The 17,275-nt window shown below is 41.0% G+C and overlaps 1 protein-coding gene across 4 annotated transcripts in view; it reads left to right on the top strand.

Moving 5' to 3' along the window:
- Nucleotides 1-17,275, top strand: part of CNBD2 (cyclic nucleotide binding domain containing 2) — a 60,088-nt gene that overhangs the window by 187 nt on the left and 42,626 nt on the right. The window contains exons 1-4 of one of the 4 annotated variants that reach the window (XM_016127255.2): nt 847-6,739; nt 9,435-9,572; nt 11,905-11,958; nt 15,862-16,025. In XM_016127255.2, coding sequence (XP_015982741.1) covers nt 6,689-6,739; nt 9,435-9,572; nt 11,905-11,958; nt 15,862-16,025 — 407 coding nt within the window. In that variant the 5' untranslated portion in view covers nt 847-6,688. Of the gene's footprint in view, nt 1-846; nt 6,740-9,434; nt 11,805-11,904; nt 11,959-15,861; nt 16,026-17,275 lie in introns of those variants that run through there. The other 3 variants (XM_016127254.2, XM_036229454.1, XM_036229455.1) reach the window with 3 other exon arrangements.

The following is a 17,275-nucleotide window of genomic DNA, read 5'->3' as shown; positions in this document are numbered from 1 at the left end:
ATTGCTATTACCATTATTAGTCATTTTTGGACCTCTGTATGTATGTGACACTACTTACAGATGAGAAATTCAGGTCTAGAGTGAGCGATTGCCTTGCCTAGGTTTAGCTAATGTGTAGGAGGATTGAGATTCAAACCCAAGTTTGACCTAGAGCTACTTTAAGCAGGGAGGCATGTGTTCAGATTATGTTTTAGAAGACTCATTCTGGATACACTGTAAAGAGTATTTCTTTCTTGCTGAATACTTGGATTTTTGCTGATTTTTCACTATTAAATAATAATCACCCAGTATTGAAAGTACTTTCTTTATTTTGGATTATAAGTGCCTGTTTGCTATAAAATCTATTTGGTTTCTGAGTTCGAAAAGCAAAAGTTTGGATAGAAAGGGAGACCTGGACTTCCTTAAGCCATATTCCCAGTAGGGAAATGACGAAATTCAGTTTTTTGCTAGATATTGCCAGCTTTCTGTCCATAGAGGTGTGTTTGATTCATAGAGCTTTAGAACAGCCCCTTTACTTCACAGATATACACACTAAAGTTCAGAGAGGATAAAGTATAGCCAGGGTAGATCCAGGGCCCAGCGATGAATGAAGGTTTTAGTTGCTGTGCATTCCCACCAGCACTTGGTATTGTTGGATTTCAAAAATCGTTTCAAATTGGTGTTTAGTCATAGTTCGTTGTGGTTTTAATTTGAATTTTCCTAATAACTAACTAATGATGTTGAGCATCTTTTCATCTTTTAACTTTTTTTGGTAAAACGTTTGTTCTAATCTTTTACACATTTGAAATTTTTTGTCTTTTGTTGAGGGTTCTCGAATTTTGTTTTGTGTTTTACTTATTCTAATGCAGTTTTTAAAAATTGTGGTAAAATGTACATAACATAAAAATTTACCATTTTAATCATTTCTAAGTACATAGTTCGGTGGCATTAAGTATGTTTATATTATTGTACCACCAACATCACCGTCCATCTCCAGACGTTTCTCATTTTCCCAAACCAAAAGAAACTGTATACTCTTTAAATAACTCCCCATTCTGCCCCTACCGCTAGTCTCAGGTAACTACTGTTCTACTTTCTGTCTCTTTGAATTTGGCTCTTCTAGGTCTCTCATTAAGTGGAATCATGCAATAATTGCCCTTTGGTTTCTGGCTTATTTCACTTAGCATAATGTCTTCAAGTTTATTCATGTATTGTGTATCAGGTGGACTAATATATATGGTATTACATAGTCATTGTCTGTAATACCACATTTTGTTTATTCATTTACTGATGGACATTTGGGCTGTTTCTACCTTTCTGCTACTGTGAATAATGCTGCTGTGAACATTGGTTTGCAGATATCTCTTTGGGTCTCTGCTGTCCATGCTTTTAGGTATATACCCAGACACGGAATTGCTGGATTATATGACAATTCTCTGTTTACCTTTTTGAGGAACTGCATACTGTTTTCCACAGCATCTCCACTGTTTTACATTCCCACCAGCAAAGCAAAGGGGTCCCAGTTTCTCCACATCCTCGCCAACCCTTGTTATGTTGCCTTATTTTTTTAATGTGAGATATTAAATAGGGAACTTTAAGTTACCAGTGGACAAGAAATTCAGATTTTCAACATATTTAGTTATCCTATAATTTCATTTACATACATCACATAGTACATACATCGTTCCAGGAGGCCAGCTCATGGTGGAGAGGAAGCAGGTTCTGCTAATGAGGTGGTTTAGATAAAAAGCCTCCAGGATGTTCCATTTTCTGCATTTAAAAATTTTATATGTAGTCTAAGAAGCTTGATCTGGTCTCTCTTCTTCTTTTGGATAACCTATTTTATCAAATGTGTTTGATCTTGGGCTGAAGATCTGTTTTGTCTTTTGATGTTTTGATGAGGTACAGATAACAGGTCTAGGGTACTTAATCTAGTTAGACTATGTTTGTAATTAACTCAGTTATTAGTAATTCTCTTTCCTGATAAACCATTGTAAATTCAGAAGCCGAGATACTTAATAATCCATTTGCCTTTCCCTTCTTTCACTGAATTCTCTTCAGTTGCAATCCTGCAAGTTCTCAGTTTTCCATGAACATGTTTTTACGTGGCACTCTACCAGTAGCTCTGTGTTCCGTATTGCACTACACTGATTTTGTTTCATTACTTAAAAATCAATTCATTCATTTTGAATAGGTGATATATGCCTAGTACAAAATTCAAAAGTCAAAGAGTAATTGTTATACTTTTTTTAATCCTTTTCTTTCCAGCCTTATTATTGTTAGTTCCCTTTATATATTTAAATATGCGTATACATCCATTTTTGGTTTATTAGGTTTCAAAGATGTCTTAAGATTTATAGTTCTTATGGCTTCAAAGATACCATTTGTTCTTCCAATATTTATAATGCCCGTTATTTATAAATGTGTGCCTTGAGCTAAGAACAAACTAGTTTTTATCAAAAATGGAAATAGATGCAATTATTACAAAAAAAAAGATTTACAGTTCTTAAAAGTTCTCATCACAAGAAAAAAATTATAACCAAGGTGATGGATGTTAAGTAAACTTATTGTGGCAATCATTTCACGGTATATACGTGTATCAAGTAATTATGTTGTATACCTTAAACCAATACAATGTCACATGTCAATTATATCCCAGTAAAACCAGAAAAAAAGATTTACAGCTACAAAAGTTAAAGAAACCCATGTACATATGTTACCTCACATCCCTCTATCTCCATACTTGTTACCTATATTTTTCGTTCATTTCCAACTCCTTGTTTTTTTTTTGCAATCCTATCCTCTGTATTCAGCAGGGCTGGCTCCCTTTTTGCTATTTTTAAAAATTACTTTCACTTCTGAGATGGTTTTTTTAGAAAACACTTCCCAATGCCATCTCCTCCTGTTGTCTCAGTCATCTCTTCTTTGAACTAAGGCATCTTTGTTTTGATCTCATGTTTTAAAATTCACCCAGCCCTCTGAGTTCTTTGTTGTGCATGATTATCATCTGTTTCTTGTTAATTTTCTTCTGGTGAGTCTCTTTCATCTGCCATTTGTTTCTCTTGTTCTCCGCCTCCCTCTCCTACTTTTGAAGCAATCTATTTATATAGGTCTGGTGCTATTTATTTTTTACTGTACTCTCCTTTAAACGAAGTGAGTTCTTCCTGGACCAGCTATTTGTTGGAGTTGTGTGTGGGGAAGGGACTAGCACAGAGTTCCAGGCTGGCAGGAAATCTCTTAGGTTCATAGCGAAGCTCCTTTTAACAAGGGTTTTGTGCGAGGGAAATGGTTTTGCACTTTCTCTTTCTGGAAGATGGTACTTGGGTGCTGCAGGGCTGCAAAAACGGCCTTTCTGTGTGTTTCCTTGGTCAGCCCACATGCCCCGCTTTTCCTTGGTGCCAGTGGTACCAGGAGAGCTCCCAGAGCCAGCCCTGACATTGCGATCCCCATGTTGTACAGAAGGTGCTATTGGTTCTGCCTTCAAGGTGCATGGCCTTCTTTGGAGAGCTCCAGACTCTGCCAGCTTTCCCTGAGACCTGCAGCCCCAGGCATTCTCTGTTGGCTTAAACCCTCTGAGTCTTCTCAGAACATGACGTTTTTGTACAGGCCTATGTGATGGCCTCCTACTCTGAACTTTCTCTGGCCACTGTATTGCTGAGCCCAGAAAAGCTGGTGAGCGAATGTGTCCAGGAGCAGCCCCCAGCCAGTGGGACAGCACTAAGGCATGCTCTATGCAATCTTACTAAAGTCCCAGCACATTGGAGCCCACAAAAGTGACAAGTTCATTCATGTGCCTTTGTCAAAAATATTTTTTTAATGTATGAAGGTCAGATCATTTTTCTGCTAGTATAACAGATCGTATTTATGGATTCTCTATTAATCATTTTTGCATTCCTGGGATAATATATTATTTTTAAGTATGCTACTGAATTCTCTTTGCTTATATTTGATTTATGATCTTAAAAACAATATTCATAAATGAGATGAACCTCTAGCTTTCTCTTTTTATGCACTCTTTGTTAGATTTTTAAGTGTCAATATTCTTACTTCATAAAAAGAATTTACTATTTTCCTTCTATTTATGCTCCGGGTCAGTTTGAGAAACATCTAGATTATTTGAAGTTGCCTGTTAAAACTTTAGGACCTGGTACTTTTTTCATTTTTGATGGTGGTGATAGTGGTGAGAGACCTTTTCCTTTTCTTTTTTAAAAAATAATTTTCTCGATTCCCTCTATGAAAACTATTTATATGACTTCTATTGGGATTACTTTGGTAAATTATGATTTCTTAGAAAATGATCCATAAAATCTCAGTATTTAAATGTCACATTTAAGGATTCTAGAAGGAAGGGAGGAACCAGAATCTGAGAATCTAGTATTTATTGAACACTCAGATAATGGAAGCCACTTCACATTTTAAAAAAAGCTGTCGAAATATACCAGCAGGCTAAATATGGCCTGTAGACCCCCATTTTGCAACCAATGATTATAGTCAAAGGATTTTAGACCCAAAAGGAGTCATATAGATTCTATACTGAGGGTTGCAAATGATATGCCTGACAGGTAACACAGTTTCGTGAGGTGAGGACTTGGTAAATTAGAGAGCCCTTGCCCCAACTAAAGATAAGCAAGTTTAAACCAAAACATACAGGTCAAATAAAGCAGTCTGCCAGCTCAGTTTGGCCCATGGGTAGCTAGTTCATGGCTTTGCCAGCCCAAGGTCACGTTCTGCCACGCCTTCTGGGCATCTCACTTTCCAGCCCTGTCTCGTGCTCCCTGTGCAATCTCTATGCATTTTTCATATATGTTTATAACTTTATTATAGTGAGAATTTCTTTCATGGTGGCAGAAGCATTTTTCCTCCCCATTGTGTCGTGAACTTGTGAGCAGAGACCGTGTCTTATACACCCTTTCATGCTTTGTCTGTAGTTGGAGCTCTATACATTTTTGTTACATAACTTTTATAATTAGCAAAACAATAAAAGATCTTATGTTAAAAATACCTCATTTGTGGAATTGACAAGTCTTGACTCCATTTTATGAGGAAAATGAGGTCCCACGTGGTTAATGATCATACACGAGTAGGACCGGTGCTCTTTCTGAAATTCTACTCTGTAACAATTCAGTTGTAAGAGTAGGAACTAGAACAGAAATGCCACTTCCTTAATTTCTAGAACTGACTTTACTGTCTGACTTTGAGTCCCCAGCCTGTCTCCTAGCAGACAACTTAATTTACATGTCTTCAGGTAAATGGAGTTCCAATCCAGTAATTTTGAGGGGATATAATTTCAGGCTATTGATTTACCTTAGGTTAGTTCAGAGCTCCCCAAACTTTCTGTCTTTACCTACCCAACACTGATCTAATTCCCAGGGCAATTATATACAACTACAGCTGGCAGAAGTGAGGTTGGAAGTGTCTGCTTTGGGGTCTCTTCAGGTTCTTGGTCCTACTTACTGGCATCCTTGTTGGCCCTTGATAGTCTGGGTCCTCTCCATGTCACTTGGATCCTCAGGCAACTCAGAGGACTGATGGGACAGTCCCCCGCCCCCAGTCCATAGCCACCTTCCACAATTTCTCTTGTCTTCCCATGCCCAGTAGTTTATTCTCAGAAACCCCCAACTTTTGTAGAATATCCTCTTTTATTTCCTTCCTCAAGATCAGGTCTGTGGTAAAGGGGGCAAAAACTCCACACTGCTTCCCTCTTCTCTGTCTCTCTCTGTCTCTGTCTCTATTTCTGAAACTATCTCTTCCTCTCTGTCTGAGTCCTTTGCATCTTTTCTTCAGGTAAGGGGGAAAAAACCCCAGCTCTGTCTCTGCTTGCTTCTGTAAGTGGTTAGCATCTCATCCCAAGAGTGGTGGCTTTTTAATCTAGTAATTCAGAGCCTGAGTCTTTGTTCCCTGCTGTCTGGCTGTCTTAACTGTGTTCAGTCCCCTTCCATTTGGTGGTCAGTTGGGGAAGAGTTGGGAGATAGGCCTAGCTAGATTGGAAAGGTGAATCTGGCAGTACTTGGAGTCATAGTTTTTTGCTGATGCTTCTTATACAGCAAATTGGGATTATCAAATTGACATCTTTAGTAGGAAAAGATACTTAGATCCTATATTCTTGACTTTTGGAAGGACCTCAGAGTCATTGAGTTCCAGTCACAAAGTTCCTTTCGACATTTGGCATCCCATTTGGTTCAGGACTTCTGATTTGCTTAGTGTCCCTGATTTACTGATTTAACAAGATTTATAGGACAGTGGCTTAAACCTACATTCCAGGGTCTCCAAGTTCTCAGAGTGGTCCCCAGGCTGAGGTGTTGGATGCCCCCAGCCCAGCCCTGGAGCCTCCTGCTTTTTTTAAGATGGCCCCGTGGTTTTGGCAGTCATTGAGCCACTTTGAGTCTTAGTCTCTTCATGTATGGAGTGCTTGTGAGGTCCCTCACCTTGTGGAGGTTTTGAGGATTAACTAAGATAATGCTTCCATTATTTGAGTGTTCAATACATATTAGATTCTCAGATTCTGGTTCCTCCCTTCCTTCTAGAATCCTTAATTGTGACATAAGGATGAGATTCTCTTAGCTGTTGGGTATGAGGAGCAGAGAGGAACATTGACCTTGCCACCGAGGGAAGCTATTCATTTCTATATCACTGGATTCTGGGGAAAGATACGTGGTCCTACCACTGAAAGGCAAAGGAGCTTGTTGTAACATTTGCTAGCTTGGGAACCATGAGGAGATATATGGTATCTCATTCCTGGCAGATCCTGAAGAAGGAACTGGTGAGGATTTTCAAGGGCCCTGGGAGGGAAGAGTGGAAGCTTGAACAGACAGGTGTTTTGAGGAAGGGAGAGGCAGGTGTAGGAGGGGGCCTCAGGTAAATGTGGCCACCCTGTACCTTTGGAGTCACAGCATGGGTACAAAGGAAAGAGTTCCAGTTTTGGCTTCAAAAAGACTTAATTCTGAGTGCTGTCCTGTAACCTCCACATCCCTTACCTCCTTCTGGAAACTGGGCAAGTCATAGGCTATACTCTGAGCTCCTGAGTCCTGCTCTGTAGGTACCCTTCTTGCTATTGTGCGGTCCAGAGAGAATGAGGCCCAGCCACAGAGTAAGGTAATAGGTTAAACTTTTGGACTCTGGAGCCAGCCTGCCTTGGTTCAAATCCCTATCGCCTATCAGTCATGTAGCTAATGTTAGTATTAGGCAAGTTATTTGATTTGCTGTTTTTTCCTCTGTAAAGGATGATGATCATACTAATACCTATTGCATAGATTTATTGAGGATTAAATTAGTCAATACTTATAACGGCCTTAGCATAGTAGCAAATTGTTTTATTAATAAAGCCTTTCCCCATATTTCCTTTAGGTATATAATTTTTAAAGAAAATTTATTTAGAGTTTTAAAATCTAAAGTGACAGGTGAAACTCCTCACCATTCCACTCCCATTTTCCTCACTGGTAACCACTTTCCTGAGGTTGATGTAGACCCTTCCTACCCATATCTTTAAATTTTATTACACATGTATGTATATATAGCAACAATAAGTATCCACAAGCAACTGTGTAGTATACAGCACATTTTAAAAAATGGTATCATAAATGACATCATATTTCACCTTTTTCTACTCAAAATCATACGTGAGCTGTACCCACATTGACATACACAGCTCTAGTGCACTGTTCAATCCTGCGACCGCGCTGTAACATTCTGATGCATTCCCCTCCTCATGGGCACTTCCCACTGCTATAGTGTTCCATGATCATCCTCCTTGGTGTATGTGTAAGTTTCTCTAAAGCACAAGGGTGCATATAATTCCTTTCATTGTAAAGGACACAGCCTCAACTTTTAAAAAATTCTTAATCTGTTAAGTATAAAATGATATTTTGCTACTTTAAATTTCCATTTCCATTATTTCTAGTGGTATTCAGAATCTTTTCATTATTCATAGGTGGTTCAAGTTTTCCTTTGAATTACCTGTTCATATCCTTCACTCGCTTTTCTATTGGGTATTTCTATTTTTTTTCTTTTGATTTGTAGAATTAAAAAAAATTCCAGGTGGTAATCGTTTGTAATCCTGGATAGTAATCCTTTGTTGATTATATATATGCATGGCAAATATATTCTTCCATTCTTCAGTTTGTCTTTTTCATTTCATTTATGATGTCCTTATTATCAGAAGTTAAAAGGTTTTAGTTTTTGCATTTTTTAAATTATGGATAATTTCAAACATAAAAGGTAAAATTTATATAATAATCATCCCTTAGATCTAACAATCAACATTTTGCCATATTGGCTTTCTGTATTTGTGTGTGTGCATTGGTGTGTGTTTACTGAGTCATTTGAAAGTTGCATACTTTATAACACTCTCTTAAAAATGAGAACACAACCATGATATCACCATAATACTAAGAAAATTAAAGCTATTTCCCTATAACATCTAATATATAGTCATATTCAATTTCCTTATTTGTTCCTAAAATGTATTTTATATCTTGTTATGATGAATTAGGATCCAGTCAAGGTTCATATTTTGAATTTGCTTGTATGTCTCTTGAATCTTAATCTAGAATAGTCCCCATGCTTTGTTCATTTTCCTCAGGAAACTGACTTTTTGAAGAAACTGGGTTAGGTGACTTTTAGATTCTTTCACATTCTGGATTTTTCTCTTTGGTGTTGAACTTGCTTCCTTATCCCCTGTATCTTCTTGGCAAGTAGATGACTGCCCTTACCTAAATTCATATTAGGAATTTGTTCTCAGTTCCAATTCCAAATTCCCAGGGAAAATACTGGATGGGCCATCGCGGATTAGGTGTTATGTTAGTTTTCTATTGCTGCTCTAACATATTGCCTCAATTTAGTGACTTAAAACAATACAAATTTATTATCTTGTGCGGTCTGGCATGAGTCTCTCTGGGCTAAAATCAAGGTGTTAGCAGAGCTGCCTTTCTTTCTCAAGGTTCTAGGAAAAAATCCATTTCCTTGACTTTTATAGTTTCTAGAGACCACCCACATTCCTTGGCTCTTGGCTTCCTTCCTCTGTCTTTACAGCCAGCAATGTTGCATTTGCTAACTGTTCTTCCTTCAGATCCATCTGATTCCCAAGTTCGGGCTCTCTGCATCATCCCTTGCCTCCTGCCACTATTTGTGCTCTTTATTTTCTGGACCAAAGTGAAAGAGTCCACATTGAACTAGAACTAGGCTGCTAAATGTTTTAACTACTGGTTCCTGGAGAAGGGGATGCCCCCATTTGCAAGAGCTGCCAATATTTATGTAGCATAAACATTCCCACTGTGGGCAATTTCAAGCTATCAACGTGATTTCAACAGTCTTGAAAACCTCCTGAAAATGTAACCATCGTTCTAGCACACCATTGCATTTAATCCTGTTCCATTTCACCTAGCTTGGCACCATCCGGCCTGCTGCTAACGGCTGAGAACAGACGGTTTCCACTGCTCTTGTTTGTTTTGTTTCCACAGGGGCTGTACCAGCTCATGCTGGATATCATCGTAATGATCCGAGTGTGTAAAATGTTCCGCCAAGGCCTCAGGGGATTCCGGGAATATCAGATCATTGAGAATCCTCACAGAAGGCACCCTGTCTTCTCCTTTTGGGATGTAAGCAGCCAGGCTCAGCAGGATTTGGAGGTTTAAGGGGTTCCTATAATTAACACCCCACTTTCTAGCCCAAGTTCTGTACCAACTGAGAGAGAAGACAAAGGATAAAGCAGATGGGAGACCCAACTGTTACTTTTACTAATGATGAGATTTATATTGGAGAATGTGACTCGTATCATCAAGCAAGAGGGTTACCTAATACCGAATCCCAGCGTTAGACAGCCTTGCACACACAGTCACAGGCAGTGCTGGACCATGGCAGCCTCCACTGTAGCAGCAGGGCCTTCTGCCCTAAACTTCCAGCAGAGAGGGCAGAGTGGAATGTAGTCTCAGAGGAAAGGAGGAGGGGGTGATCATGCCTAGTGTTTCCTTCCAAATCTACTAAGGAGTTTAAGTCACTCCTCAGTGTAGAAGGAGAGGGACTAGTAGTGTTCGATGAGTACAACTCCCTCCATATGGAAAGGGAGAGGGGAAGAAATCATCACCATTCCAGAGGTGATCAAAAGAGCCTGAAGAAGCCCACTTGGGGTTTTATGAATGCCCAACTGTTCTCCTTCTCTATCTTCTTTCCTGTCCCCTCACTTAAACAAGAAGGGAACATTTGCAGGGCCTGTGCAACTCTGGTGACTATGGTTTCTAGATTTTCTCGAGGGTCCCAGTTTCAAATATTTTATCCCAGTGGTAGACTACGAGCCCATTTTTGGTTCAGAAAAGTTGATCACCATTCTGTTAGCTTGTTCTGGTTCCCCAAAGTTAGGTTCATTACTGTCCAGGGCTCCAAAGTTTCCCCAGCCAATACCCGGACAAACCCTGCCTTATTTTTCTGTTATGCCAGTGGTGACTAGATGCTGCCTCTGCCTCCCTGCTACATCCAGCAGCTCACTCCAAAATATTTTCCAAAATGGTTTCTGAAGTATAGTAGCCAAGGAAAGAGGTGCATGTGTGTGTGTGTGTGGGGGGGGGGGCGGTGGTAATGGGAGAAAGGAAGGTGGTCTTGGATTGCTTTTGGAGAGGTGAGCAGGTAATGTAACTGTGTGTATGGCTGTGTTTAAGATGTAGCAGGGAGGAGGGGCCTGTGGGCCAGCTAAGAGAGAAAAAGCATGCCCCATCTGAAGACATCCAGATAGATTTTGAAGACACTACACTGGTCAAACCAAACAAGTCTCCAACCATGTTCTGCCCTGTAGTTGGGCCATGAGATGGGAAGGGATGAATTAGAAGAATTGTGACCTGTGAGACAAGGAGAGCTGTCAGTAAGGACATTCTGATTCAGGGTGTCATGCACTGGAAAAGTGAAGGCTCCTGGAGACCAAGAGTCTTTGGTTACCAGCAGACCTGGGCTGATGCCTGGTCAGCTGGAAGCTGAAGACCAGTGCTAGGCTTGTCATTGGGAGGATGGCCTTGAGTAGAGCAGAAGCCTTTCAAGGGCAGCTTATGGGGATCATATGGGTGCTGCGCAGAGAGCAAGGGGGCCTGGGACTTAGCGTTGGGTGGAGAGATTCATAGACTGGTTTTCAGTAGAGTGTGTGAATCCATATCTTTCTGAATACCACCTCTTTCTTTCATTGGTTCCCCTGAGAAGAACCACATGGATGCCCAAACTCTGGAGAAGGATATGAGATATGTCTCGAGAGATGAATGGGGGTCCTGGTTGGCCCAAAATTGTGGTCAGGACCTTGTTTGTCCCTTTTCTTCCCCCTCACCTTCCCCTACATGTTTTCCCTCCCTCTCTGCCCCCTTCTCTACTCTTGCCACATCTTTTCTGCATCTTTGAGGAGGTAGGGGTGGATTAATTCATCCGTAAGACCTCTCATATCTCCTCCTGGCCACCCTCTAGATGACCATTTACCTGCTGTGTGACCTTAGGCAAGTTCCTTCTCTCCCCTCAAGTCTAAAACAGGGCTTATAATACCTGCTTTGTCCTGAAGATGAAATGGAATAGATAAGGAAGATGTACTGTGCCTGGCTTGTTATAGGCATGCAGTGAAGGTTGGCTTCATTTGTTCCATTTTAATCCCTCCTTTTTTTGTTTTTTCCCCCCTCTACATTTTCCTATTTGTTTGCTTCTTTTCCTTCTTCCTTTCTTTTTCCATTCTTCTTCTTTTTCTCTTCTTTTCCCTCTCCCCTCCCTCATCTTTCTCTCCCCTCACACTAGTATGTTGTCAATGCTGCATCCAAATCTTGTGCTGAGTTGGGGCATTTGAGAGGAAGTGGCCATGGGAAGCCCAGCTGGTAGGTGGTTTCCCAGGGCTCCCTGCCTCCTATGGGAATTATAGACCCTGTCTTGCTGATCTTCCTTTCTATCCCTTACTTTTTTTTTTTTTTTTTCCAGAAAAGGAAACAAGGCCGGATCACATTTGATACGATGGACTTCGTTGCAGAGTCGGTATGCATAGCTCTGACCTTGATGCTGGGAATTTTCTTTCAGCATCATAGGCTGGAAGAAGCACCAGGCTGGGCATCAGGACAGCTGGGTTTGGTCCAGGTTCTGTCACCAACCCCGTCTGTCACCCTGAGCTAGCCACTTAGTTTCATCATCTATAAAATAGCTGATCTCGGTGATCCCTTCTAGTCCTGGCACTTTAAGACTGTGAAGTCCCCCCCACCCTGCCCCTGAACTCATTGTTGCTTTATAGCTTGAGCAGAACCAGCAGGGGAGAGCTCCTACTTGGATCTGTGGGAAAACAGCAGAAGGCAAAGCACAGGATTTGAGAGGTTGAGACAGAGAAGAAAAAATCAGGGTGGTAGGAAAAGCCCTAGGAAAAGCCCTGGCCTGTGTGAGAATTCTGTCTCTGTCCCAAACTCTTTGAGAGACACTGAGCACACTTGTCTCCACCTAGGTGTAGGATGGCCATTCTGATGAGGAAATGCCACATCTGGATGAGGCTTTGGACTGTGTGACTTGTTCTCTGAATTTCAAGGATCGTGGTTATGTTCTCGGCTTCTCCCTACCAAATCCTGGATGTTAATTAAAATTTAAAATTACATTTAATATTTCAAGGGACCTACCTATTTTTAGGAAAGCTCTGAAATTCTTACCAGTGTAGACCTGACTCAACCCTGGCCTGAAGTGCTATACTGGTTTTTCTGTCAGGGAAAGGGGGCAGGACAAAGCTTTACAACTGTTACCAGGACCACTTGGCACCCTGTCCCGCCTCTTTCTCCCCTTGAAGCCTATGTGTGACTTCTGTTGCCTGTCTCTCCTGGACATTATCTAATTTCTCATGCCTCATGATGTACAAAGCATAATTAAGTCATCCAAATTCTGGGTTTCTTTAACATTCCAGACTGGCCAGTGTCTGACACTGGGCCTAAAGTTTACCTAAATTTTGCCCTTCAGATAGGAGAAACTGGGGGCTTCTCTGAGAGCCACAGAACTCTAGAGATGAAGGCAATTTTGTACATAGCAGTAGAGGGAGAGAAGAGGGTACAGAGGAAAAATCCATTATATAAGCAAGGCCTCTCAGCCTCTTGAATGAACTGTGTCTGACTCTGGCTCCAATAGGGAGTTGAAGAGTAGAGACTCAATTTAAAAACTTGTCTTTTGAGTGAGTAATGGGTACTGGTTTCTTTTTAGAGTGATGAAAAAGTTCAAAGACTATTGTGATTGTTGCACAATTCTGTGAATACACTAAAAATTCATTGTATTGTACAATTTAAATAGTGAATCATATGGTATATGAATTATATCTCAATCAAGCTAATACACACCCCCACACACATTTATGCATGTATAACCTGCTGCTCAGGAAGCATTTGGATTGTGACTGGATTGTGACAAAACTTCAGTATAGCCATATTGGGACTCTGCTAAAACTAAACTTCTCAAGAAGAATCCTTGGAATTATAGAGATTTAGAATTTAGATTCATTTATTATAGCAATTGTGAGACTTTGGAAACAAGGGGTACATTTCACATAACAGTTTAAAAAAGAACATGGAGTGCAAAGCAAGTTGCATAAATGATGTCTGCAGTCTGACACATAAATAAAATGAAAACAATTCTATACATATTTTGCGGGCACAAGTATAAGTATATAATAATGTATAAAAATGGTAAACTCTGGTGGTGGAGAGCAAATCCAGATTGGACATGATATGGTACAAAAGGATTTTAACCATCCATATTCTGATTTTTAATGGAAAATATAGTCATGTATTACTTGTGTTATTTTCAAAGAATTTATTTATACATTAGAAAAGGAGAAGAAACAAGTATGCCAGATGTTAACAGCTCGCTCGCTCTGGGTGGTGGGATTAAGGGCGGTCCCTCTTATTTTCCTTTATCCTTCCTGTGTGCTAGAGGGACACAGCGAAGGGATGGCTGGCATGAAGCTCCTGAGTGTGAGCGCGCTGAGAAATGGTGTTCAGGAAGCAGGCTGGGGCCAGGTCTTCCAGGCCCTGCTTGAATTATATTCCCTCCTTTTTTTTTTTTTTTTTTTTTTGAGTCCCTAAGGTAGGCCTAGATCTGTCTCCCCGAATGAGCCTGAAGAATCAGTTTGGTTCATAGAAGCCAGGGAAATCAGGATTTTGTTTAAATGGATCCTGTGATAGAAATCCCAATGGATTATTGATAGCAAAAGATTTAGAAAGGAGAAGGATTGGATTTAGACCATGAAAACAGCCAACAACACTTCTGTAGCCCTTGCCGTGTGCCAGGCACATTGGAAACCTACTATTTATACATATGGCTTCTGCTATTATCAGATAGGGGAACTGAGCCTCAGGGAGAAGTGACTTGTTCCAGGACACACAGCTAGGAAGTAGGAGGCCAAAGTTCAAATCCCGGCACCTGGCATCAGAACCCATGAGCTTTTAATCACTGAGCCACACAGCCTTTCTGAGTGAATCTGCAAGGCTTTGGATTTGTTGTTCTAATGTCCAGAATTCCTTATCATGTCCACTTTCATTTTGTTTCTGTGACAGTTCCTATTCTCCAGCACTGCCAGCATTCATTCTTCCCATAAATGTTATCTTGAGCACCCACTACATGTGAGACGTTATTCAAGAGTGGTAGACAAGATAGATGAGGCCACCACCATGTGTACATTGGGGCTTATATTCTTGCCTACCTTTGTCCCACCGACCTTTCTGAGATAATGGAAATATTCCATAGTCTGTGGTGTCCAGTGTAGTAGCAGATACCGGTAGCTATTGAGCTCTTGTGTGACTGACGAACTTATCTTTTGTCTAATTTAAATTAAATAGCCACATGTGGCTGTTGGCTGCCATATTGGACAATGCATTCTAGATTGTGTGTTTATGTGTGGGAGGATAGGAAAATGACAAATATACACATTAACAAAAAGGAATAAATAATTTCAGAAAGTATTAAATCCTTCGAAGGAAAGGATTCAGGGCTTATAGGGTGCTAGGAAGGGGGCCCTGCTATTTTAGCTTAGATAATCCAGTAGGGACTCCTGGAGGACATAGGAGCTGAGAACAGAATAGGAAGGAGGGAGCAGTCATATTCATGGGAAAATCCAGAGGAAGAACATTCCAGGCAGAGGAAACAACCCAAAAGTACTGCAAGACAGAAGTGAGCTTGGCACCTGTAAGAGTCAGAAGGCTAGAGAGTAGAGAAGGAAGAGGTGAAGCAGGAGGTAAGGATGGAAGGGTGTAGAGAGGTAGGGAGTCAAACCACGTGGGCTCCTAGGCTGTGGTATGGAATTAGGATTTTACTTAAGTGCAATGGGCAGCCAGTGAGGGTGTTAACCTCTTAAGTACCATTTCTCCAGCAGATGTGAGTGGTGGGTGAATGGGTAGATCTGCTTGACCACTGGTTCAGGAGTTCTGGTTCATGAGAATTAGCTGATAGTCTCTATAGGTTCTCTGATTCTTAGTCTTCCATAGCATGCAGAGGTACAGGCTGAGGCAAGGGAGGTGTCCCTTGACTGCAGTGTGCATGTGCTAAGGGACCCCTGGAGCCCAGGGAGCCCACGTTGCCTGGTGCAGGGAGTCAGTGAATGGCAGTGGCACTATGGTTAGTAGCTGGGGTTATAGGTTGTAGCATGTAGCAGATCTAGGTTCTAATCCTGCCTGGGTGTCTTTATCTGTCATTAGGAAATAATAATAGTGCTTTACTTCTTGAGCTGGGTGAAGATACAGTGAGATGGTGTGTGTTAAGATGCATATGCCAGTGTGTGGCACACAGTGAGCACTTATTCCATGTCAACCACTATCATGTGGGGAGTGGGAAAGTATAAAAGCAGGAGTGTGAGGAGTTGCCCCTCCTGCCCATGGGGGAAACTGCTGGGTTCAATGTGTCACTCTAGCTCTCTCTTTCCAGGGTTACTTCCCTCCAAAGGCCATTGAGATAGCACAGAAGAAACCTTCCTGGAGGACAGAGCAGGAGATCCAGCTCCTCTGTAACACCTTGCAGGTTATAGGGAGCTACCGGAACTACTCTCAGTCCCTGCAGCTGCTCCTGGCCAAAGTCATGCGCTTTGAACGGTCAGTGAGGGGTACGCCCTTTGGCTCCTGGGCTGGGGCTGGGCTGGGCAGAAAGAGTCAGGCTGAGAAGGCCATGGCAGGTCTGCCAGCCTCTCCGTGGAGTGTCAGCCATGGAAAGCTGTCTGCCAGTTCACCTGAGTGCTCACTGTTATGAGTTTATTTCATGTATTTATTGAGAGTCTACTCAGAATAAAGGAACCACTGAATCTGGAGAGGATCTGGTAGGAACCTCAAAAAGGATCTGGTCCAATTCCCTGATTTTTAGATGAGAAAACCGAAGCTCAGAAGGGGAAAATGATTCATCCTAGGTCACTCAAATAAGTAGCAGAGCTGGTACTCAAATCCAGGTTCTAAAAGCCAGAATAGATCACAGGTGATTATACTACATCCAGATAGGAACCAGGACAAGGGTCTTGAACTTGGATAAGAAAAAAAAATTTACCTGTATTTTCATTAACCTCTGAATGAAATTTATCATTTCCTTCAATCCTGGGTGTAAGCAACAAACTACTGTAGTGTTAGATATTCTTGTGATTTTTTCACTAAAAGAAAAATCATGGATATTTTCACATCATATTCATGTTCCTGTGGATTTCTTGAAAAACAGTTTATGTTCGTTCTATCTTTGAAAATATGGTAGTTATTAGATATGCTGCTAGATCTTATTATTTGATGCTTTAATAAAAATGCCCATTTATTACTATATTGCAAATTTGGGTTTTCGTTAACTGTAATTCTGATGCATTTCATTTTATACATTTAAAATGTTATTCTGTGAAGGCTTCATCAGCTTGTCAAAAGGCCCATGTCACAAAAAGTGCCATGTAAGTTCCTTGTATTAGAGAAGTTTAAGAAGTGCATGTGGAAATATTACTATTTCCAGGACATTTCACTGGCTTATAGGGGAACAGCCTAGCAGAGTATTTGAGGTAAGGCCTGTCTTGAAAATCCAGGATGTAAAGTTTGTGCCCTGATATCTTCCTTCATGGAGGACATAATCACAACTAAGTACAGATTATGACCCTTTATGAACCATTCAGGATCCATTCTGCAGGTAATAAGCCATGGGGGGAGGCAACTCTTTAGCTGGCTTGACCAAGGGAGTTTCACAGCAGAGGTGGCATTTGAACAAGTAGATCTGACAGGTGGAAGCATAGACAAGGACATTCCAGGCAGAGGGAACCATTTGCTATGTCCTAGCCCAGTGAAGAAGAGCAAGTCATTGCTATCTTAAAGTAAGATTCCATGGC

The sequence above is a fragment of the Rousettus aegyptiacus genome, unplaced genomic scaffold, assembly GCF_014176215.1.
Source record: "Rousettus aegyptiacus isolate mRouAeg1 unplaced genomic scaffold, mRouAeg1.p scaffold_m13_p_12, whole genome shotgun sequence".
Lineage (NCBI taxonomy): Eukaryota > Metazoa > Chordata > Mammalia > Chiroptera > Pteropodidae > Rousettus > Rousettus aegyptiacus.
Note: the sequence above shows the minus strand (reverse complement) of the source record. Positions and strands in the feature narration are given on the sequence as shown.